Here is a 23,923-nt window from a genome sequence, read left to right on the forward strand (position 1 = left end):
GTGACATAGAGCGCATTTTCTCGTCGACGAAAACTTGAGGTCACGGACAGACGGACGGACAGACGGACAGACAGACAGACGGACGGACGGACGGATATGGCGAGCACAATAGTGCATTTTTCCAGAAATGAGAAAATGCGCTAAATAGCGAGTAGCGAATTTTGACCTTAAGGGAAAGATATCACTTAGAAAAATAAATGGGTCATATTATCCATATAGTGATATACTGTCTTGCTCGCAGCACGAGCATTGAGTTACACCCTGCTGCTGAGCCAAACTGGGTCAGGATTACCCACATAATGTCAAAAGCAGCATCGCTATTTTGTGCAAGGCCTTCATCATTTATCAGAGTGAAGGATTATACAGAAAAATGATATGATGCTATAGAGCAAGTAGTGACATACTCTAATATCATAGAGCTGATAAGCCTATTTTACGGGCCAATTTGGGTCAAAATGACCCACAGAGCAGCTAAATATGCACTGAGGTTTTGCCTTAAAAAAGTGAGGCAAATGTGAAATGATTTTGTAGTGATACAAAAAATAAATCGTTTTGAAAAATGTAGGGAACTGAATGCGCTAAGTGTGTCAATGAAAGCATGANAACATTTACATATATTTTGTAACTGTCGGGAAATTGTAAATAAATAGCTGAATGAGCATGAAAAAATTCAGATTGATATTTCATTTACGAGCGGAGTTATAATGTCTATACGTAGTGATAGATTCCCATAGGGATTCAGCCAAGCCTGCCTGAGAGCTCGCGGCTTTCAATCACCACCTTAATTTATGTTGTTTTGAATATCAACGGTGAAGACAAGCCATATAATTTACATCAATGTCAGGAAGTTTAATTAATGACTGTTAAAGCCTCATTTCACCCACTTTTATCAACATCTCGAGTCCAAAGACGACCGTGAAGACGTCGTTGCAGGTGGACAGGAAGGCTCGCTCCGTCGAGTCCGGTGGAATATTCGGTCTCTCCATGGCCAGCGTTATGCAGTTTAGGCCGATGAAGAATAATACTGTGCTGTCAAAGTATTTCTTCGAGACCAAATACTTACATACGCGCCGTATCCTGTCCACAAGAAATTGCAAACATTAGTATCCAGTTTTGGTCTTAAAGCTTGGGACTACGACTCATTTTATATTTAACGAGTACCTGGCTTGCCCAGGGTGTGTAATACAAACAAAATGATTCTGGTGGGTCAGCGAGTTAAGTGATTCTAGCGAGTCAGCAAATCAATGAGGGTGAATAAAGTAGGTAATATTGAACATAGGTAATATTGAACATGTATTATGCATAGATGTTAAGAATGCTAAGAATGCGGCGGCGCGGTTGTTTCGAGACCGTGGGAAAGGTTAGTTTACATTGAACGTTGGCGCTCAGCGCGAGGGACATTCCATTCGAAGGAATGTGGCGTCGGTTCGAGGGAATAGGCTTAAACTGTGCGCGACACTAGCGTATATAAGGACCTTAGAAATTCGCGCCAAGGGTTGTTGGTTCTAAGGAGTTGACCGCCGCGCACGTACGGTCTGCAGTTAGCGGGCGTCACGGCTGCGGCCGTCAGGCAGGCGGTGTTACCGTCTTCGAACATTGACGGTTGACGGTCGCGAGAAAACCAGACTTATCGAAGCAGCCAAGAGTCCGGTGAGCACGTTCAAGATCAAGAATTATCATATACCGGTCATCAATAGTACGGTCACTATTTTCATCAGAAGAAGTGGTACGGTCACAGTCATCTCGACCGCAGTACGACAACGGAGTTGGAGTATTTTCATCGACTATGAAGACGAGCACATCTATTCCAAAGTACGGTCATCATCAACTCTACGGTCAGACCGGCCGTGAGACATCTATATCAACGAGATACGACAGTCATGAAGAAAGAGCAACTGTGAAAGCGGACGCGAGAATACAGCAACGGTACGGCCACTCAACCTACGGCCGCAAAAGTGTGCGTGTACAATACGGTCGTTTACAACGGACGTACGGCTCAACGGAACTGCAATTTATCAAGGGTTTGTACTGTACGAGTTGCCTGAGTGACCTGAACAAATGACCGCTATCACCCCGTCATATTCGACACCAACGAGATGAGCAAAGCAGCAACGATAAAAATAACAAAATCATAAACTGGCCCATTTTGGATGAAATATCAAATAATAAAAAGTTTAATTTAATTAGCTTAATTGCCCGAAGTATACAAGCATTATATCTTTATATGTCCGTTAACTCTGCCCTAAAAAGTTTAATTTAATTCTCTTAATTGCTCCAAGTATACAAGAATCAAATCTTTATATAATGGCTGTTAACTCTAGCCATTATTTCTTCATAACGGCCAGAGTTACATAACTCTGGCAACCAGGCCTTCACACACGATGATCAATGATAGTTACGGGACAAGGAAACGTAGGGTTGAAGAAGGCATGGAAAGCTCATGAGTTCCGACATCCCGTTCAAAGAATGAAGTCAGGTATTCAAGAGCAAAGAAACTGTCAAAAATTCACCAGACCTAATTTTTTGGTTCGTTTTATTTGAATTTGAATTTCTCGTAAATTGGATATTCCTGCAATGAAGCGATGTTATCAAGAATATATGTATGTATCTATCAGTGTAGTATAATATATAGCTGACAAAGATATCTCAAGGTATATAGTCTAGTATATCTTTGGTGAATATATCTTAAGATATATAGTATAGTATATGTCAGGTAAATATGTCTGAAGGTATATAGTATAAATATCTCGAGGTATACAGTATATCTCTGGTAAAAACAGCTCAAAGTGTCTCACCAGTTGGTCTCTGAGAAGATATACAAGGAGTAGTCGACGCGCTCGAGAAAACATCCTTTGGGCTCGAAGTATCCAAATATTTTGTATGTGTAAACTTCGTTGGCAGTTACGCTGGTCGCCTCAGCGTCGGGACTGTCGCTATCGCCGCTGTCCGACTCCTCGAGTTTGATGACGTCACTCAGGTTGTTGGGTCGAAAATCACGTTCGGGGATCGAGCCGTGCACTGACGTCTGTTTCAAAACAAAATTTAAAAAATTATGTTCAGTGAAAAAATGGTTGCGTGAAATTTTTAAACAAATTTCAGAACTACAGACTAGGAGGCGTTTTCTTTGTGTAATTGTTGTTGAACTAGTCCAAAATCTCATTTTGGGATAGCGCACTGAGGTTTTAGTCGAAACTAAAATTAAGTAAATGGAAAATTGGAAAATTTTCCTCATTAGGAGAGATATGAATGGAGTTTTCTTGTGCCACTAGTAAAAGCATGGAAATATCCAACTTGGTATGCCAATGGACATTTATTCGTTAATGTGGAGAACCAAAATTATAGATTTTGCATGCAGTCGTTTACGTTGGACGAAAATAAATTTAAAATATTTAATAAAAATTATATCTTCAGCATGAATTAAATATTCGGTGTTTAATAGATATTGATAAACTTAGAATATTTAGCAGAAAGGCGTAGACAAGCAATGGATATTGAAATGTTTATTGTTTATCTATGGACAAGAATAGAATATTAATCAGAATAGCATAGCCACTAGGCAAAAAAGGCACTAAAATGTTTACGAATGGCTATGGATGAATTTAGACTATCAACTAGAGAAGCATAAACGCAATATAGGTATTGAAGGTTAATGGACAGTAATAAATAATTTTAAATAAATTAAAAAAATGAATAATAACGCACCCGCCCTCTGAGCGAGGGCTGTCTGGACGCCGCTGAGCGGATGCTGGGCTGAGGGCTCAGCGGCGACCGCGGCGACCCGATGCTGTTCTGCTGCGTCAAGATCGCTCGTCTGGGCAGGTAAATGGTAGTGTTTTATTATAAAATAACAAGTTATAACAGAGAACAACTAATAACATGATATTATAAAATAAAAATTTATAACTGGGAACAACTCATAACATCATATTATAGAATAACAATTTATAACAGAGAACAACTACTAATTGGATCATATGATGTCAAACAACTTATAACAAAGAAGAACTCATAAAAAGAACAAATAATAACATTATAAAAATGGGAACACATGCAAGCAATGAACTGACAATGTTCAGCGGACAGACGAACAAAATAGAAGATCACACGGAATAAAGATGTATGAAGCGCTGAATTTCTCGAAATTTTGTTTAATTTTGATAATTTCCCTGAATTCCAATATTCCATTCAAGGTTGTACATGTGCACCGCACGGTATTAGTCAACCATCTTGTTGTTGGGATTTCATAATATTTGAATATAATTATAAACGTTGAAGATTCAACATACCTGATCTGCTGGTTATTGTTAAGGTTGTTGTTGTTATAAGTAACGTTATTGTTGAGTGTTTCTTCCTCCACATGTCTTCCACCATCTTCAGCATCACGCTCGCCGTTACCAACAGCCGTTCTCTCTCCAGAAACCGTTACCTTGACGATAGCTCCTGACGTAACTGACGTAGTGACGGCCAGTGCTGACGCCGACGTCGGTTTCGACGCTGACAGACGTCGGGATTGTCGGAAAGACGATGTGGGCGATAACGACGTAGAAGTAGGATGGTTATGGCGGTGATGGTGGGGTTGGTGGTGGTGATTGTGGTAGATGTTGTGGTAGTTTGGGGAGTTGTTTGGGGGATACGAGTGGACGTGGTGATGGTGATGGTGATGGTGGGAGGTTGGGGTGGACGAAGATGTGGGACAGGAAAGCGACGCTGCGTTTTGTCTCTTCCGGCTTCTCGATGACGTGCGGTGGAAAGAACGTCGAGACGAGGAACGCTCGCCGCTGTGGCTGCGTTCACGGTAACTGAGAACGTTTTGATGAGTTATACGCAAATTTTACTGCGTAATTTTGACATTAAATGGGACAAGCATTATTTAGAAATACGATCTAGGTGCTTCCTAACAAACTTTAATGGGGTTTCTCCTGGAATTGTTTCGAAACTCTATAGCCCTAATTGTATCATATGATGTCGATATTCATAGAGCTTTTAACCCAAAAATTTTCGAGAAATTTTTAATTTTTTTTACGATTATTAATATGATAGGAAAATAAGATAATTATCAAAGAATTTACGTGCAAATACAGATTTAAGAATAAAACCTGTTAATAGAAAAGCGATGTAAATATAACAGAACTCAGGCTAGATATTTTTAGAAAAAATATCTAAAGCTTAATTCTTGAAAATAAATGGACAATAATTAGCTTATTGGGCTCACCAGAGGGATGGGCTGAGGGAGTAGCGCCGAGGGAGGTCATGGGGAGAGAGGGAGTCTCGCCCTCGGGTGTGTCGGGAGCGGTGGGATGCATTGCTTCTTACTGATGAGGAGCGCAGTAAACCCTGTGGGAGGGGTGACTCGGGTAGTCAGTCAGCGTTTAATTTTGTTAGACTGCATATAATTTATAACGTTAAAGCTGTACATGGTAGTCGTCTGTGTTTAACCTTGTTAGACCGATTATAATTTTACACCGCTAAAACTGTAAATGGGTAGTCAGTTTGCGTTTAATTTTGTTGGACTGCTTATAATTTTACAACGTTAAAACAGTACATGGAAGATCAGTTTGATTTTAAAATGTCTTAGACAGCTTATAATTTTACAACGGTATAATCTTACCAAGTGCAAAGACAGATGTTCTAGAACAGTTTGTCAAGAGTTAAAGAAAATAAGGTAAGCGCACAAGACAGGGACTGCACTATCGCCACGTGTAGTTAGACCGCTACGTGTAGTTAGGCCGCCACGTGCAGTTAGGCCACTACGTGTAGTTAGGCCGCCACGTGTAGTTAGGCCGCTACGTGTAGTTCGGCCGCTACGTGTAGTTCGGCCACTACGTGTAGTTAGGCCACTACGTGTAGTTAGGCCGCCACGTGTAGTTAGGCCGTTACGTGTAGTTAGGCCGCTACGTGTAGTTAGGCCGCTACGTGTAGTTAGGCCACTACGTGTAGTTAAGCCACTACGTGTAGTTAGGCCGCAACGTGTACTTAGGCCGCAACGTGTACTTAGGCCGCTACATGTATAATCCGTTCGGGTAAAAGTTTGGGTTTAGAACGGACAATGCATATGAAGCCTACCTAATGAAATGCTTATATTTTCATCTAGTATTTCGAGCAATTATTGGGACTTTCAATAAAAACGAATGCTGATAATCAGCTTTTAGTCTACGGAGAATTGTTTGCAACTGTGTATTAATATAATAGAATATGTAGGAAAGTTAGTGAGCAGGGCCAAAATATTTCACCGCGTCATGGAGTTGTTTATAATTTATGTTACATCCTAACATATTTAATGATATTTAGTATAATCTATGAAGCAAAAATTTATTTTTAATTGTCAGTGTAGCTAATTTCATGAAACTTTTCTACTTTTGTCATATTCCACGCGGTGATCTGAACATCACAAATAGCGCCTTAAAATAGTTACTAAAATTGTTTAGAATTTATGAAATTATTAGCTAATTTTAACTGTAATGAAACTTTGTAAAAAATTCTAATTTTGCTGCATTCTATACGGTGTGACTTGTGTTGCACCGCAAATTATTTATTGATATTGTCTAGAATTTGTGAAGCAACAATTAAACTTTATTAGTGATGAAGCGTATTTCAGTACATACTCTAAGAAAATTATACTCCACGCGGTGACCTAAGTGTCACCCATGAGACACCCAAACTATTTACTGTCATTCTTTATAATATATGAAATAAAAAGCTATTTTTTCTGGCAATGAAATTGATTTATGAAATTTCCTGTTATTATAATTTTATTGTATTATTATTGCATATTATTGTATTATTATTGCATTATTATTGTATTATTATTGCATTATTATTGTATTATTATTGCATATTTTAATAATAATATTGTATATTATTGCATATTATTGTATTATTATTGCATATTTTAATAATAATATTGTATAATTCTTTATAATATATGAAATAAAAAGCTATTTTTTCTGGCAATGAAATTGATTTATGAAATTTCCTGTTATTATAATTTTATTGTATTATTATTATTGCATATTATTGTACTATTATATTATTATTGCATATTATTGTATATTATTGCATTATTATTGTATATTATTGCATTATTATTGTATATTATTGTATTATTATTGCATATTATTGTATTATTATTGCATATTATTGTATTATTATTGCATTATTATTGTATCATTAATGTGTATTATTGTATTATTATAATATTGCATGCAGCGACCTGCGCGTGGGCAGGAGGCAGGAGGTGCGGGCTGAGGCGGTTGTTGAGGTCGCGGCTGCCGGAGTCCAGCGACGTGTGCGGCGAACCCTGCACATGAGGGAGACTTCAGGACAATGTTAACATTTGGGTCAAGTTGGTAATAGTGGTAACAAGTTCAGTTGGTAATAGAAAGTAGTAACAAGTTCAGTTGGTAATAGGAAGTGGTAACAAGTTCAGTTGGTAAAAGAGACCAGTAACAAGTTCAGTTGGTAATAGGGACCAGTAACAAGTTCAGTTGGTAATAGAAAGTGGTAACAAGTTCAGTTGGTAATAGAAAGTGGTAACAAGTTCAGTTGGTAATAGGAAGTGGTAACAAGTTCAGTTGGTAATAGTGGTAACAAGTTCAGTTGGTAATAGTGGTAATAAGTTCAGTTGGTAATAGGGAGTGGTAACAAGTTCAGATGGTAATAGGGACCAGTAACAAGTTCAGTTGGTAATAAGGACCATTAAAAAGTTCAGTTGGTAATAGTGGTAACAAGTTCAGTTGGTAATAGGGAGTGGTAACAAGTTCAGTTGGTAATAGGGACCAGTAACAAGTTCAGTTGGTAATAAGGACCATTAACAAGTTCAGTTGGTAATAGGAACCAGTAACAAGTTCAGTTGGCAATAGGAAGTGATAACAAGTTCAGTTCGTAATAGGAAATGGTAACAAGTTCAGTTGGTAATAGGAAGTGGTAACAAGTTCAGTTGGTAATAGTGGTAACAAGTTCAGTTGGTAATAGTGGTAACAAGTTCAGTTGGTAATAGTGGTAACANTATTAAGTTCAGTTGGTAATAGGAACCAGTAACAAGTTCAGTTGGTAACGATGTTGAACTAAACAACATCAACCCAAGTTGTAACTTTTACTATATTTCACCTCTCTGTTTATTAGTGATGAGTATAACCACCAGACCTTTAGTGATTTTTAGAATAAATAAATGGAAGGGAAGAGGCAGACCAGTGTGAATACCATTAAGTTTGCGTATATTATCCTTGTCCATAGTAAATTATGCGTGGTCTCATTAATTGAGGGAGGCTATATTTGATTTTAATTTAATAATATCTTTAATTAATTGAAATTGATAAACTTCGTACAGCATTCAAGCCCGCATGATTAAATTACGTGGATTAAACAACGTAAGTTACTTAAATATTGGGCGTGGTTCCCGTAAATTTTTTCACAAGGACATGCAGGGAAAAATTATTTTATTTGTAATAAATAATTCTGTAAATAAATTATGTCTTATATAGGCATTATCATAAGAGCTGATGCATGTTAATGAAATAAATTTTTGATAAGGATTTCAAATAATTTTTTTATTTTCTGCATTTCCAAATTAAGAGACTGTAAAAATAAACTTTCAGCCTGAATAATTTTCATAACCTGAATACTTCCGTTCAAGTGCTAAAAAATGTTAGACGCCAAATCAAAAAATTTCAATTTTAAAATAAAAAATTTCTACAAAAAGAAAAAACTATTCGAGAGATTCCAAAAGGCACAAATACGCGAGAGGTAAAATTGTTCACTTTTCGGACATCATCTCTAGGTGAAGATTTAATAGAAAATCAGCGGACAAATCTCAAGGTAGCGAATATGAAGAAACAAATGGCCACAAAAATACACCGGTACGGTACTAATCAATGATGTTATTTTAATCGTTACACGACATATAGTGACTTGTGCTCTTATAAGTTACATTATATATATTGTTCCCTGTCTTCACAAGCGTTGTCACGAAAATAGTAAACTGTACTCTTAAGAACAACAAGCAATATAGTGAACTGTACTCATAAGAATAACAAGCAATATAGTGAACTGTACTCTTAAAAATGACAAGCAATATAGTGAACTGTACTCATATGAATAACAAGCAATATTGTGAACTGTACTCCTAAGAATAATAAGCAATATAGTGAACTGTACTCTCAAGAATGACAAGCTATATAAAGAATTGTACTCTCAAGAATGACAAGCAATATAGTGAACTGTACTCTTAAGAATGACAAGCAATATAGTGAACTGTAGTCTTAAGAATGACAAGCAATATAGTGAACTGTACTCTTAAGAATGACAAGCAATATAGTGAACTGTAGTCTTAAGAATGACAAGCAATATAGTGAACTATACGCTTAAGAATGGCAAGCAATATAGTGAACTGAACTCGTAAGAACAACAAGCAGTATAGTGAACTGTACTCTTAAGAACAACAAGCAATATAGTGAACTGTATTCTTAAGAATGACAAGCAATATAGTGAACTGTACTCTTAAGAATGTCAAGCAATATAGTGAACTGTACTCTTAAGAATGATAAGCAATATAGTGAACTGTACTCTTAAGAATGATAAGCAATATAGTGAACTGTACTCTTAAGAATGACAAGCAATATAGTGAACTGTACTCCTAAGAATGACAAGCAATATAGTGAACTGTACTCAGGTGTGGGTGATGAGCGGACGTGGCATCTGCACCGGCGGTGGCAGCGCAACGCATTCTGGTGGTGACGCCGCCAGCTGTGATGGCAGCTGCAGCAATATAGTGAACTGTACTCTCAAGAATGACAAGCAATATAGTGAACTGTACTCTCAAGAATGACAAGCAATATAGTGACCTGCGGCGTTGCGATGGTGTGGGTGATGAGCGGACGTGGCATCTGCACCGGCGGTGGCAGCGCAACGCATTCTGGTGGTGACGCCGCCAGCTGTGATGGCAGCTGCAGCAGCTGGTGCTCTGCACGGATGGCAGGTGGCAAGCAATAAAATATAACTCAGTACTCCCTGCAGTGAGTGACAGAGAGTGCATTTTCTCGTCGACATAAACGTGAAGTCACGGACGGACAGACAGACGGACGGACAGACAAACAGACGGACAGACAGACGGACAGACGGACAGACAGACAGACAGACAGACGGACGGATATGGCGAGCACAATATAGTGCATTTTTCCAGAAATGAGAAAATGCGCTAAAAAGCGCGTGGCAAATTGTGACCTTAAGGGAAAGTTATCACTTAGAAAAATAAATGGGTCATAATATCCATAAAGTGATATACTGTCTTGCTCGCAGCACGAGCATTGAGTTACACCCTGTTACTGGGCCAAACTGGGTCAGGATTACCCACATAGTGTCAAAAGCAGCATCGGTATTTGTGCAAGGTCTTTATCATTTATCCGAGTGAAGGAATTTACGGGCCAATTTGGGTCATGACCCACAGAGCAGCTAATTCTACACGGATGTTTTGCCTTAAAAAAAGTGAGGCAAATGTGAAATGATTTTGTAGTGATGTAAAAAATAAATCGTTTGAAAAATGTAGGGAACTGAATGCGCTAAGTATGTCAATGAGAGCATGAGTTTTGCCTTAAAAAAAGTGACGCAAATGTGAAGTGATTTTGTGGTGATGTAAAAGATAAATCTATTTGAAAAATATAGGGAACTGAATACGCTAAGTGTGTCAATGAAAGCATGAAAGCATGAAAGTTATCGCGGTATGTGAATGAAAAATCAGCAGCAAACAATTCGATAACGATTGGCTATATAAGGTTGAAAAAACGCGGTAAATATGAGGTTAGAGAGAAAAACCAGCGCGAAGAGTCACTGAGAACTTTTTAAAATTCCAGCGAACTTTCGTCCAATTCAAGATACACACAACAACGTCCACAAACTTTCCTCTTCTATTCGACAGACGGAAGTTTTTCAATTATGTTGATTGTAGCTGTTAAAGGAGAAACTTGACGTCTTATCTCACCGAACAAATGACGTTTTCTCTCTGAAATAAGATCAGGGCTTCTTGCGCTTTGGTTGAGGACTATTCTTATAGCACAAGCTTTTACAATGACAGAAATAGGAACTGCCTTCAGATGTTGCGACTCGCGTCAATATTGCACCAAATTGTATTATCGCAACAACAAACGTTCACCATATGTCCATCATAATATGATCATATTATAGTGTAATTCATCATAAGGTCACGAATTAAGTCGCTAGAATGTAAGTTTATGATGTAGATGACGCGACTATTGGAGATTGTTTTAGTCATTTAGTGACAAGAATTAGCAAATTTCTCGATGGTTGTCACTGCAACGAGAATTACTAATACAAGAAAAGTCCATAAATGAACAAGAAATATGAATATACATATCGCCAATGAAAGGAAGTGAAGATAACTTTCTTTACGGAATATAAGGGAAGTGATGAAAGAGAGATAAAACATGATTAAATTATTTCAAGCCAATAGCGTCAACTCTTTGATTATTCGCTATGGCACGATAGCTGCTTGTAAGGAAGGAAGTTGCTGGCTCATTTCACGTCATTGCACGAGAGCTAAAAAAAGCAAGACGGTTCCAGAATTTAGTTCATTTTTTTAGAAAAATAATTTTCGCAGCAATTCTTTACTGATATCCCAGTTGGGACTGCTGGGAACCATTCACAAAATTGTACTTTTCCATTAAACATGGAGATGGAGCAGACACCATGAAATAATGATGTCTGTTAACTGTTGCAAATGAGTTAAGAGGAGGTACAGCAAAATTTGGTTCATCTTCCTTCTTGCTACGCCCGATCTTTTATAAAGCTTGCACAATCTACACCTCCAATCTCGCCAAATATTGGATCAATCGTATGTTCGTGCCTGACTACTATGAAATTCTTGGTAAATTGAGATTTAAACAATCAAATGATCTTAATGCAGCTTACCTTTTTCTATATTGCACTTGGTCTCCGGCGCAGCGCCGCCGAGTATCAATTTTTGGCGCAATTGATTTTCTTTGACGCGCTCCTGATTAGTTTTGAGTTGCCGGCGCTCCTCGTCGCTCTCCAGGCTGGCGGTTGACAGCTTCTTTTCCTCCTGCACAAAACGCGCTTGGTAGAACGCAAGAAACACTTCCTTCCACACACAAATATGCGTGCATTAATCTAAGTAATGGCCGTAAATTATAGTGTAACAATAGAATTAATGGTAGTATATTTACTATTTAAATACCAACACACTCATAGGAAGAGCTCAAACCCTTACTTCCAACTGAAAAATTATTAATGTACTAATAAAATTAACGCTCGCTTGGCAAAATGTTTCATATCTATGCACCAATATTTTTCCAGCTTTAATTTTACATGAATATCGGGGGAAAGTTTTCTGGACAACGAATATGAACCTGTCTACTAAGGCAACGTGAAAATAGTGTTTTTCTTTATACATCAGACGAGCGTACGAATGCTAAACAAGATACCGCTACATTAATACGATGATTTAATGATTCTGATTTTGCATCAAAGAAACCAGTTATAATAGTCCTACATCATTAAAGTGAAAGGGAGTCCAAAAATATGGCGTCGCAAGAACTTTATTTTAGATTAAAGCGTTTGTGCTCCGTCGCTAAGCACTAAACAATGGAACTCTAAACAATAGACCTTTGAGGCACGCAAGAGGCTAGGCCGAGCCCTCACTAACATTTAATATAAAAGTCTTTAGCCGATAACTTGCTGATGAATGTCCATGAAATCTAGAATATATCTTGTCAATAATAGTCTGAAGGTGCTGACAATACAAGAGCTTAAATGTTCATAATGTTGATGCCTTACCTCAAATATTGCTAGAGCAACATAAGATGAAAATTATCTTATTCAACGACGCTCTCGTCTATGATGGATAATGCAAAGGAATTAGGTCAACCTAATTTATGGAAGTAAGATCTTCAATGTTGGAAGTTGTAATCTGCAAAATGTTATTGCGATCATAATAATATGATCTTATCTATTCGACGAGATCGACACCATTAAAAAATCTATGAAATTTTTACAGCGAAAAATGAAATTTGTGCATTTCGACAATTGGCGCTTATTGCTACAATAAATTCGTAGTTATTAGTAAATGGTAGAAATAGTTAGACTCTCAAAACAGTACAACAATTTTATGTTCTCAAACGAAGAGGCCACCTTAAAATAAGGAGAAGATACCGTAATTGCTGCACTGAACATATAGGAAATTCCCCCGAATATTGGTGGCAGTAATAAGAAGTAAAATGAATACTGAAACATTCATGATGTATCTTATAAAATTCATCAAAAGCTCCTAGGTTATTTACAAAATTATATTCCTAATAAAAGTAAACAAATCGTAGTACCGTATATAAAATTTCTAATAAAATTCGAATTCCGAAATTAAATTCTATCTTCAGGAAAATTTACCGGGCTCAAATTCCATAAATTCCATCAATGTAAATTTCTTACCCGCATCAGTAAATATTTTGGAAGATAAAAAAATACATAAATAAATACAGTGATGCCATTGTTACACCAGACACGTTTCAATTAACTCTTGAAGAAACAGCAACGAATGCGAAGACAACATTCATAGGAAATACTTTCGTGCATTGCCATCACATGCAAGCCTCCAATTTAGCGATGCACATTTGCATGGAAGACGAGAATAATTCCCGAGTGAGACTGAAATTAGGAAAGGAGAACAAAGGAATAAACGAAGAAGATTAAGCAATGGAGAAGAAATGAGAAAATGAGAGATAGAAACAATCGAGCAAATGGGAAAAAACTGTAAACAAGATGGAAAAATTCATTTGAGACGATGGGAGTCGTATGCATGCTAGCCTCTATTGACGTACTTATTTAATAAAGTAAGCTGCATTAATTTAAATAGTGGGAAACTAGATATTACTAAACTATACTCAAATACACGAATAACTTATTTACACGACAACCGAAGCTTCTTAGAAGCCAAGTCAATAAATTTAGACATGAAGAGTTAGAAAATACCTAAGCTACATGCAGCAGTTATGTAGCTTGGAAATAGAAAAAAAAACACTAACAAAATTCAGATCCTGGACCGACTCCGAACAGGTGCCGCCCAAGACTCGGAGATCACGTAAATTAGCCGCTCATAGCCTTTTCGACTCAGAGTTTGAAGGTCAGCCTTTAGGCAGCTTGGAATCTCGGTACGACTCGGCTCGGTCAATCTTTCTCGTACTCCCAGGCGATAATAAAGTCGGAAGGAGATTCTTACCACTTATCGCTCGGGTGACCAAGGATAGCTCGAGTGTATAGGATAGCTCGATAGCCGACCCAGGATAACTCGAGTGTAGCGACTCTTGGACAGAAGCCTATAGGCGGTGCCCGAATTTTGTTTGAGAAGGTAAAGTAAGTTTGCGCTATCTGTGACAGCGACGCAAAATAAATACAGTGATGCCATTGTTACACCAGACACGTTTCAATTAACTCTTGAAGAAACAGCAACGAATGCGAAGACAACATTCATAGGAAATACTTTCGTGCATTTTCATCACATGCAAGCCTCCAATTTAGCGATGCACATTTGCATGGAAGACGAGAATAATTCCTGAGTGAGACTGAAATTAGGAAAGGAGAACAAAGGAATAAACGAAGAAGATTAAGCAATGGAGAAGAAATGAGAAAATGAGAGATAGAAACAATCGAGCAAATGGGAAAAAACTGTAAACAAGATGGAAAAATTCATTTGAGACGATGGGAGTCGTATGCATGCTAGCCTCTATTGACGTACTTATTTAATAAAGTAAGCTGCATTAATTTAAATAGTGGGAAACTAGATATTACTAAACTATACTCAAATACACGAATAACTTATTTACACGACAACCGAAGCTTCTTAGAAGCCAAGTCAATAAATTTAGACATGAAGAGTTAGAAAATACCTAAGCTACATGCAGCAGTTATGTAGCTTGGAAATAGAAAAAAAAACACTAACAAAATTCAGATCCTGGACCGACTCCGAACAGGTGCCGCCCAAGACTCGGAGATCACGTAAATTAGCCGCTCATAGCCTTTTCGACTCAGAGTTTGAAGGTCAGCCTTTAGGCAGCTTGGAATCTCGGTACGACTCGGCTCGGTCAATCTTTCTCGTACTCCCAGGCGATAATAAAGTCGGAAGGAGATTCTTACCACTTATCGCTCGGGTGACCAAGGATAGCTCGAGTGTATAGGATAGCTCGATAGCCGACCCAGGATAACTCGAGTGTAGCGACTCTTGGACAGAAGCCTATAGGCGGTGCCCGAATTTTGTTTGAGAAGGTAAAGTAAGTTTGCGCTATCTGTGACAGCGATGTATGAGAGATTTCTATTGAACCGTGAAATATTAAGACACTTGAAAAGTGGCTAAGAAATGATTAGCCTTGTTGATGAATGTCGAAAAAATTACCGATATCTGTAGGGATTTCAAAACATTATTGAAAGCATAACTTTTTTTTAGGATTCATTCACGTTTTATTCCAACTTTAAACTTGGTCGTACCAATTTTTTTCTGAAATTTTTGATATTAATGAAACCTTGCAATTTAATTATCTTTCCTACTTCACTTCAGATGACTGAATCTAAAAACAGAAAAAGCACAGAAAATATAAATTAACACAAATCAGTCAAGAAAATTGACACTAGGACCATAAGTACAACAATAAGAACAAAGATAAAAGTGCAGGCATTAAAATAAGTTCTTCTTCGGTTATGACTTCATCAGTAGAAACGATGCGATGTTGAGCGCTTTGGTCGCCAGGGGCTGTCTGAGGTCACATACATATTCCACGAATAAGTGATAAAATCAGGATCGGCGCAAATAAGTCTTCATTCACAAATATAAAAAATTGAGTTTAAATTGAACTCAAATTGGTAAATGAATATTTTTAGCACAACGCTATAGTCATTTTGCTTTCATGTCATGTCTTCATTCACGAATATAAAAAATTGAGTTTCAATTGAACTCAAGTTGGTAAATGAATATTTTTAGCACAACGCTATAGTAATTTTGCTTTCATGTCATTTCCAAGTAGATTGATAAATTCCCTGAGGAATATAAGTTAAAGTAAATCAACAGATAAATTTCGAGTTAATTTTACGGATGAAAATTTTATTCAAGAAGAAAAATAGTGGGATCGTTCACTCTGATTCTTTTTAAGCAGTTTGTCACCAGATAGTCATTGGTGTAATTGACCAATAACAATGAATCTCTTACACGGAGTCAGAAAATGTGTAAATAATTATTTCTTTGTTCATTTTTCAAGCTCAAATCTTCGAGATTGGTATTTTATATAGCAACATGTAAAAAAGCCATACCACCTAAGTTAATCTCCCGGGTATGGGCAATTCTTCGACCGGTTTTGCATGTGGGAAGTTGCCGTGTTCGTAATGTCCAGTTGTGGTAAAGACATACAACAAAACACGTACAAAAGGAAAGATTTGCAATTACCACGGGAGCCATAGCACAAATTCAATACATGAATAGACGAATACTGTTATATGGACTAATATATGAACATTGTTATATGGGTTTAAATCTGTACAATTGTTATATGGGTTAATAATTACACATTGTTATATGGGTTAAGTATCGCTACAGATTGCGAGAAAGCAAGGAAATAAAATGGTCATTATAGGTTCGGGAGCAACATGAATGAGACGTCATTTCAAGACACAGAAGTTATGTAGTCAAACAATAACAAATGAAAAATTCCTTGCATGAGGAAACTTAACTCTAAAATGTCTTTACAATACGATACTATTCATATGCTATTATAGTAATATGCTGATTAATGAAGTTGACATTATCAACAATTAAAATCAATTGATATATCCGTAAGCTGAAGGTGGTCGAGTGTTTATGATATTCAGGTTTGGAGCTGTAAGTTGGGGGTTCAAAACCGGCTGCGAATTGTGAAATTTCTAGTTAAAATTATAAGGTGGCGAGGAAATTAAGACTGGGCGCCAGACCAAATTGGCCAAACTAAAGTTGATCCTTCAATATAATATTATATTATGTATTATAACGAGCTCAGATATTACACTGGAGAGAACTGTATTTAAACTCAGTGAGTGTGCTTGACTCTACTTTATGCAATAATCAATATTAATAATAATTCTGCAATACAGAGTGGTATTGAAGTGGCAAAAACTTCACGTCCTAAAATGCTGGGTTTCTGAACGTTAGGATGCAAAAGAGATTTCTCGCGACATGGTCTCTGATTGGTTCATTGAAATTGTCGAACGGCATCATTGAAAAAATCCGCTTCAACTTTTCCCTTGATTTAGAATAAATATTTATAGACATTCGTTCAAAAGGTGCATAATAGAAATATATTTCACAGGACAAATACATTCTCACAGAGAGTAGGTACAGAAGCAGCCACTACCAATCAACAACGTCTAACACAATCACGTCTGCAATAAGCTCCATATAATAAGTGTAAGGATTAATCAAAGCTACTGATGGAAAGGCCCATATACTTGGTCGGTCTCAAGCTGTTTTTTCAACGAAAATTAATCAAATACAGTGAACAAAAATTAGTAACGACAAACAAAATACATATTTTTGGTATTTTTTATAACGATGATAGTGAATAATAAAGTTTCATTATTAGTTTTTGAGCGTATTGAGGGTTTTTTGCAAAGCTAAATTTAATGAATTGAAGACTTAATTATTGAGTTTAGATCAGCTTGCATCGACCAAGGCATGACACAAAGACGGTAATTACAGGAGACTGAAAAATGTGAGCAGGAAAATGAGAATATTCGGCTTTATATTGATTCAATACAGATATTCTTGCCAGCCAAATATTCGGGAATAACAGTAAAGCCAATGATATGAATGTAGATAATTTGTTTTTCTTTGCTGAATTTACTGTAAAATAAAAAAAAAACAGAGAAGCAAAATTTTTTATTTAGTTTGCAACTTGTTCAAATCCATTCTATTTCTGCGCAATTTTAAACATGCTATTGAATTTTGAATGGAATATATTAAAATTTCATGTAGAAGTTATATGCAAAATAAATTCAATGCATTTTGAATTTATTTTTTTGGTGACACAATTTCCTAATTTTCACTCTTCAGGCACCGAAATCAAGCCCTGAGCTCAGCTGTTAGCTCGAACAGGGAACTCACAAGTAGATGAGATTGACTACGATCATTTTCCTTTGCTCACTTCAAACGTACAACAGGTATTACAAACGTCAAGGATACACAGACACGACGACATACAAGAGGAGATGTATGTAAAATGTATAACCTGTTCGATCGCAATGTTAGCAACGAGCGGCGCTTCGATTTTAGCCACATCCTTGATGGGATTTTGGTCACTGGAGGAGGACCTCTTCTTCTTGGTCTTGGGGGCGACCGGTGGGTTCACAACATTTGCTGGGGAGCTTTGGTCATTTTCTGGCGCTGCTTGCACTTCTGTTTGTTCCTGCTGGAGTTGCAACTGCTGTTGCTGTTCCAGACGCTCCTGCTCTTTTTGCAAGCGTCTTAATCGTCTCTCTTCTTTCTTCTGGTCCCTTTCGGCGCGCTCGTGTCTCTGATTGGTTCAGAGGTTTGGTAAAGCATGGATAATTTACCTCGCCCATTCATCAATATCCATGTTTCTCAATTGCCATCTGGGCTAAGACAACTTCGAGCTCAGCTATTACCTATTAGTGCACCTTATGTAAATAAGTTTCATTGTGAAATAAATCGAATTGGCATTTGGCGTTCATAGCACCTAAACTCAGACGTAATTAGCTGCATACGTAATGTGATAGTTTCATTCTTTAATAGAACATATTTTGTGTTCTGATGAACTCAAATTAACTGGTCAAGAAAACGTCAACAAAATACACTACCGTTTCTATATTGTTAATAGTAAACTGCTCAAGCACAGATCATGCACAAGTCATTTCTTCGTCATCGCAACTTTGAAAATAGTTTGAAAATCAATTGCATGAACTACCCCATTTGAAGGTGCTATAAGTGCCCTAGATTCAATGGAAATTGCAAGTAAATGTCAATTTTGTTCTGAGCGATACTAGTTATACATGATTTACGCTAAATAATAATTAGGTTAAATTCTCTCAGTATTTACGTCAAATACCGCCACGTTGCGCCTAAAATTTAGGAATAGGATATAAGAAAATAAGTCGAACATAATCAACTGGAATGCCATAGCAAGTAGAACAGTATTAGTTTAAGGCATTTAGGAAGGAGTTTTGTGTAATTTTAAAGGTGATAGTGATACGAGTTTGAAATTTTGAGGTTATTTTACATTTCGCCAAGTATCAAAGATATTAGAGTGCAGATATTATACCTAACAGACGATGCATTTAAAAGTAAATACATTTGCAATATGACAATAAAGTAGAGCTTTGTTTCCAGGCCATCAAACCGAACGTAATTTCGTATATTATTTAGAAATATAAATCAAAGTTCTCAACGCTTGTATTAAAGTATATCTTTATGTACATTAGTTTTTCGTTATAGTTAAATAACTTAATGCGGAAGTATATACGCTGAAGCATTACACTAGACTCTCTGCAAGGCTAAATCAAAGATACCCTGGAATAATTTTGCATATAATCTATTACCAATCTTTCGTATATAATAAATGGCTAAAGCCAAAAATGAAATCTACAAAAATAAATAAATAAATAAATGCCATGCATTGTACGCAACTAAAATGTTTGTTTGAACTGCCTCAGGCCTTCGCTAGTTTTATTTCGAATGCAAAATGAAATGTAGCTCCAGCAACTACAGCCATCTATTGCACCAAAAGTCATTCCTGGACAACAGCGTCGCGCGATCCTTCATTTTCAGAACAAAAGCAAAGCCTTCTACTGCTGTGACGTAAAGCTCTTTGCTTCAGCCTGTGACTTAATGAGAAATTATAACATATATAATATATATCCTTGGCTTTTTAAATGAACGACGTATTGCATGGAAATGATCTTTTCCAATGAATACTCTGGACGGATACATCACTCCTAAAGATTATACTAAAGAATGAAAATATAATATTGCACATAACCGACTACCGAGCGTCTTCTTAGTACAATTGGTGCAGTTATTCTACTGTAACTGTACTGTTGCACAGTAGGCGCAGTCAGGCTACAGTTACTGTACTGTTGTACAGTAGGTGCAGTCAAGCTACTGTTACTGTACTGTTGTGCAGTCAGGCTACTGTTACTGTACTGTTGTGCAGTCAGGCTACTGTTACTGTACTGTTGTACAGTAGGCGCAGTCAGGCTACAGTTACTGTACTGTTGTACAGTAGGCGCAGTCAGGTTACAGTTCTCTCTCAGATCATTAATCTAAAGACCGCCTGATGGCATGCCGTTTTTTTACATATTTGCGTTGGAAACAGGACATTTCTGCACAAATTTGTGCGCTTCTTTGCTTTGTAAGTGCAAAATTCATAGGATTTTAGATAGGCTATTTACTGGACGCTGGAAAGGATGCGATTTTCACATTATATATTTTTAATTATTTGCAATGAATTAAATAAATGGCGAGATAAAATCATGTTGCTGCCGTTTCCTGAAAAACTTTGAAGAAGTAATTTGAAAGCCGAATGAAAACTTTTACTCTACAATAATGCATGCTGTCTTTGATGAATAAAAATTGTCTATAAAATTGCAGTATGACATTTGAGCCTCACTATTCTATTTCAAAGTGACTAGAAGGGAATTTAAATAAGTTCTCCCTTTTACACGCGCGTGTAGGCAGTGGAAGTTATCAGTAATAATTCGGCAGTATCATTAATGAGAATTGAAATATAACTCCTATTGAATTGACTCGCTCCAATTTGTGTTAATTCGTCAGTAAATTAATGGAACGGAACAACTGATGTGATCCTAAATGATATTTTACATAATTTTAACAAGAACTCAACATTTTTTTAATGATTTCAAAGGCATTTACATGTCAATGCAGTAGAAGGCTTCGACACACGTACGCTAGCATACAAGCAAACTTGCAGTCAGGAAATACGCCGAGTTAATGACCCAAAGACCCCACCACGTAAACACCTACCAATTGACATAATAAAAAAAACATATAAGCAATTAAATTTTAAAATGTATTGATAATTTTTACTTTAATTTTAAGAAACTTTTATAGAAAACTTTTAATTTTGTTAATGTTGAACTTTGAACATGTTTTCATGTTATGGATTATAGCGCTGTGAGAGAATTTTCTAATTGAAAAAGATTCGACAAAGCTCTTAGGCAATGGAAGAGCCCTGCTTCCCCATGAACAGTTCATTCAAAAAAACTTCAAAAATTCGAATTACGAAGAACTTTTGATGCTGAAATAAAATATTTGAGTTGAGTTGGTGGGGTCACTGCGTTGGGCGATGCGAGTCAGATATGCGAAAACTGTAGGGGCGTTGTAAGACTGCCGCTTGATTAGGCAAATTTTTAGAAAAATCAAGTTTAAACGTAACCTGGTTATGAAATTTATTTCTTATAATAAAAGAAATTAATTCCACACTATTGAACGTTATCATGATAAAAATGTTCGCGTATCTGGCGTCTGATCAATACAGGGGTTGGTCCTGTCGCGAGTAACGCGCTTATAATGATAATCACATTTAAATTACAATTGTATTTTAAACGGCAGGCCGGACGCACCAATAGCCTAAGTGAAATACGAATGTAATGCCCATCATACATTCATGGTTGTCGTATGTATTATGTACGTCGTCAAAAACACGAGACGATTAAATACAAAAGAGGTCCAAACTTTTCTAATTTATGCGTCAATACTTTTTTTTGTAAAAGCAAAGTTAAATTTACACATTTCTTCAATAGCTTATTCCAACTTGTTTTGGTGTTGCGTTCTGCAAGTACCCAACTAAGACAGAAGTAAAACATAAAATGAAAATAATTGCGATAAAAGACAAAACATTAAATTGATGCTGCAGAGAAGTAGACTTAAAACGCATAATGATAACAAAAGATAGTGACTGATTTTGAGATAACAAACAGAGTTAAAATCTTTCAGTTGAGGTAGAATTTTCACCACTCAATTTATTTAAAAGCATTTACGAAATATCAATATACATAAGAAAATTATAATTTTCCCTAATCACCTTTCAATTTTTCGAAACTGTGGATGTAGGAAAAAATTATCGCCGGTTACCATGAATGTAAGTGCGACCGGTTACCATGAATGTAAGTAAGACCGGTTACCATGAATGTAAGTAAGACCGGTTACCATGAATGTAAGTACGATCAGAAATTCAGTTAAATATTTCGATACGCTTCCAAAATGCTCCTAAAAATGGACGAAATCCGCGACAAGACCAACGCAATCGTCAAGTTTCATACCTTACGTCCCTGCCGGAACAGAGGAAGAGGGAGAGTAAGATAAAGATAGGTGAGCAAAGGGAGATAAAGATAGGTGGGCAAAGGGAGATAAAGATAGGTGAGCAGGGTTAAGATAAAGATAGGCGAGGAAATGGTGGGAAAAAGATAGGTGAAGCATGGGTGAGAAAAAGATAGATGAGCAAGGGGATAATACAAGGGATTAGACGACCAGATTGGTATCGGTATGGATGTGTTAAATCTCGCGTTAATCTCACAACTATAAATGCCATTTGTTATGATATTGTCTCAATTTTCTATATTTTCTGTCAATTTAGAATACTTTTTGAGCATTTAAATTAATATTAGTGCCATTCAAGCTTTAAATTGAGAGTATAGGGGCTTGAAGCTAATTAATTTTTCAGGATTAAAGGTTAAGCTAAAATTTGGGATTAAAATAAATGTAACAGCTACAATAAAACAATAAAAGCATTTCAGGTGTGGATATTTTATCCGATTTTATCCATTATTCTTGGAAGAGCGAATAATATAAGTAAGACACTTGAATTTCTATAAAATATGCAAGGAATATGAAAATAGTTTACTGGAGCCTCACATTGGCAGCTTATTTCGTCGGAAATAATATTTAAATTGAGGGAAATTTTTATATGCTCTCTCATAAATAAATGCGAGCAATGGTATGACACTCCGACGTGAAAAATGCTAACTGGGTGGATTAATTATGCGTCATATTTGATTAAGATAAAATCATTATTGGTTGTTTATTTACAGTTATTAGATTTATAAATAAAAGATTTTGTAAGTGTTAAGTAAGATGTAAGATTAGTTATAATGACATGGATGTAAACAGGCACTTGTATTCGGTGTTTAAAAAGAAATTGGAAGAGGAAGAGAAATGGTCTCTATGGCACAAAATTAAATATTTCAATAAAAATTAAGTTGTTATGTGAGCTTTATTAAAATTGGAAATAACAATTTTTTAAGAAAATTTATTCTTTTAGAATTTCACCGACATAAAAGTACATTAAAGTAACTTGAATGTGGTAAAAATTATTCAGCGTGCATAACAAGATTCGATTGTTCAGACTAAAGCATAGCTTAATTATTAAATGTTACAGGAGAGAATGTTCACACCATAGGATTAACATAAGAATAAATATTTTAAGGAAATTTGAAAAACTTTATTGAAGTTTCCCAACTGCGGGTACGTAACATTTTAAAAATTTAGTCAAGTAAAAATTTTAAGTAAAGAGGATAGGAAATTAACAAAGTTTGAGTAAAAACTTAGATGGCGACTTGAGCGGTAATTTGGGAAATGTAAAAACATTTCATCAACAACAAAACGACATAAAACACAGAAATGACAATATTATATAATAAACTTGATATTATGATTACAGTGATTACGTGGATCACTGAATGGGGTATAAAGCTCAAGTTCTAATTAACTGCTCTTACATACCATGTTTCCAAGAAATACGTCTGCCATCAAAATATTTTACTCCACCAGACAATTGACTTTGAAATAACGTTGAATAAACATTATTTCAACCAAATTAACTCTGACTCAACGTCATGTGCCTGTATGGGCCCT

The 23,923-nt window shown here is 36.4% G+C and overlaps 1 protein-coding gene across 1 annotated transcript in view; it reads right to left on the minus strand.

The window, feature by feature from the left end:
• Positions 1–23,923, minus strand: part of LOC108681395 (voltage-dependent T-type calcium channel subunit alpha-1G) — a 95,841-nt gene that overhangs the window by 27,657 nt on the left and 44,261 nt on the right. Inside the window, exons 11-18 of the mRNA XM_047882876.1 lie at positions 11,920–12,070; positions 9,840–9,958; positions 7,211–7,297; positions 5,213–5,334; positions 4,287–4,799; positions 3,703–3,811; positions 2,796–3,025; positions 885–1,077 (exon numbers count right to left, since the gene is read on the minus strand). Coding sequence (XP_047738832.1) covers positions 885–1,077; positions 2,796–3,025; positions 3,703–3,811; positions 4,287–4,799; positions 5,213–5,334; positions 7,211–7,297; positions 9,840–9,958; positions 11,920–12,070 — 1,524 coding nt within the window. The remainder of the gene's footprint in view (positions 1–884; positions 1,078–2,795; positions 3,026–3,702; positions 3,812–4,286; positions 4,800–5,212; positions 5,335–7,210; positions 7,298–9,839; positions 9,959–11,919; positions 12,071–23,923) is intronic.

The sequence above is a fragment of the Hyalella azteca genome, unplaced genomic scaffold, assembly GCF_000764305.2.
Source record: "Hyalella azteca isolate HAZT.00-mixed unplaced genomic scaffold, Hazt_2.0.2 contig11500, whole genome shotgun sequence".
Lineage (NCBI taxonomy): Eukaryota > Metazoa > Arthropoda > Malacostraca > Amphipoda > Hyalellidae > Hyalella > Hyalella azteca.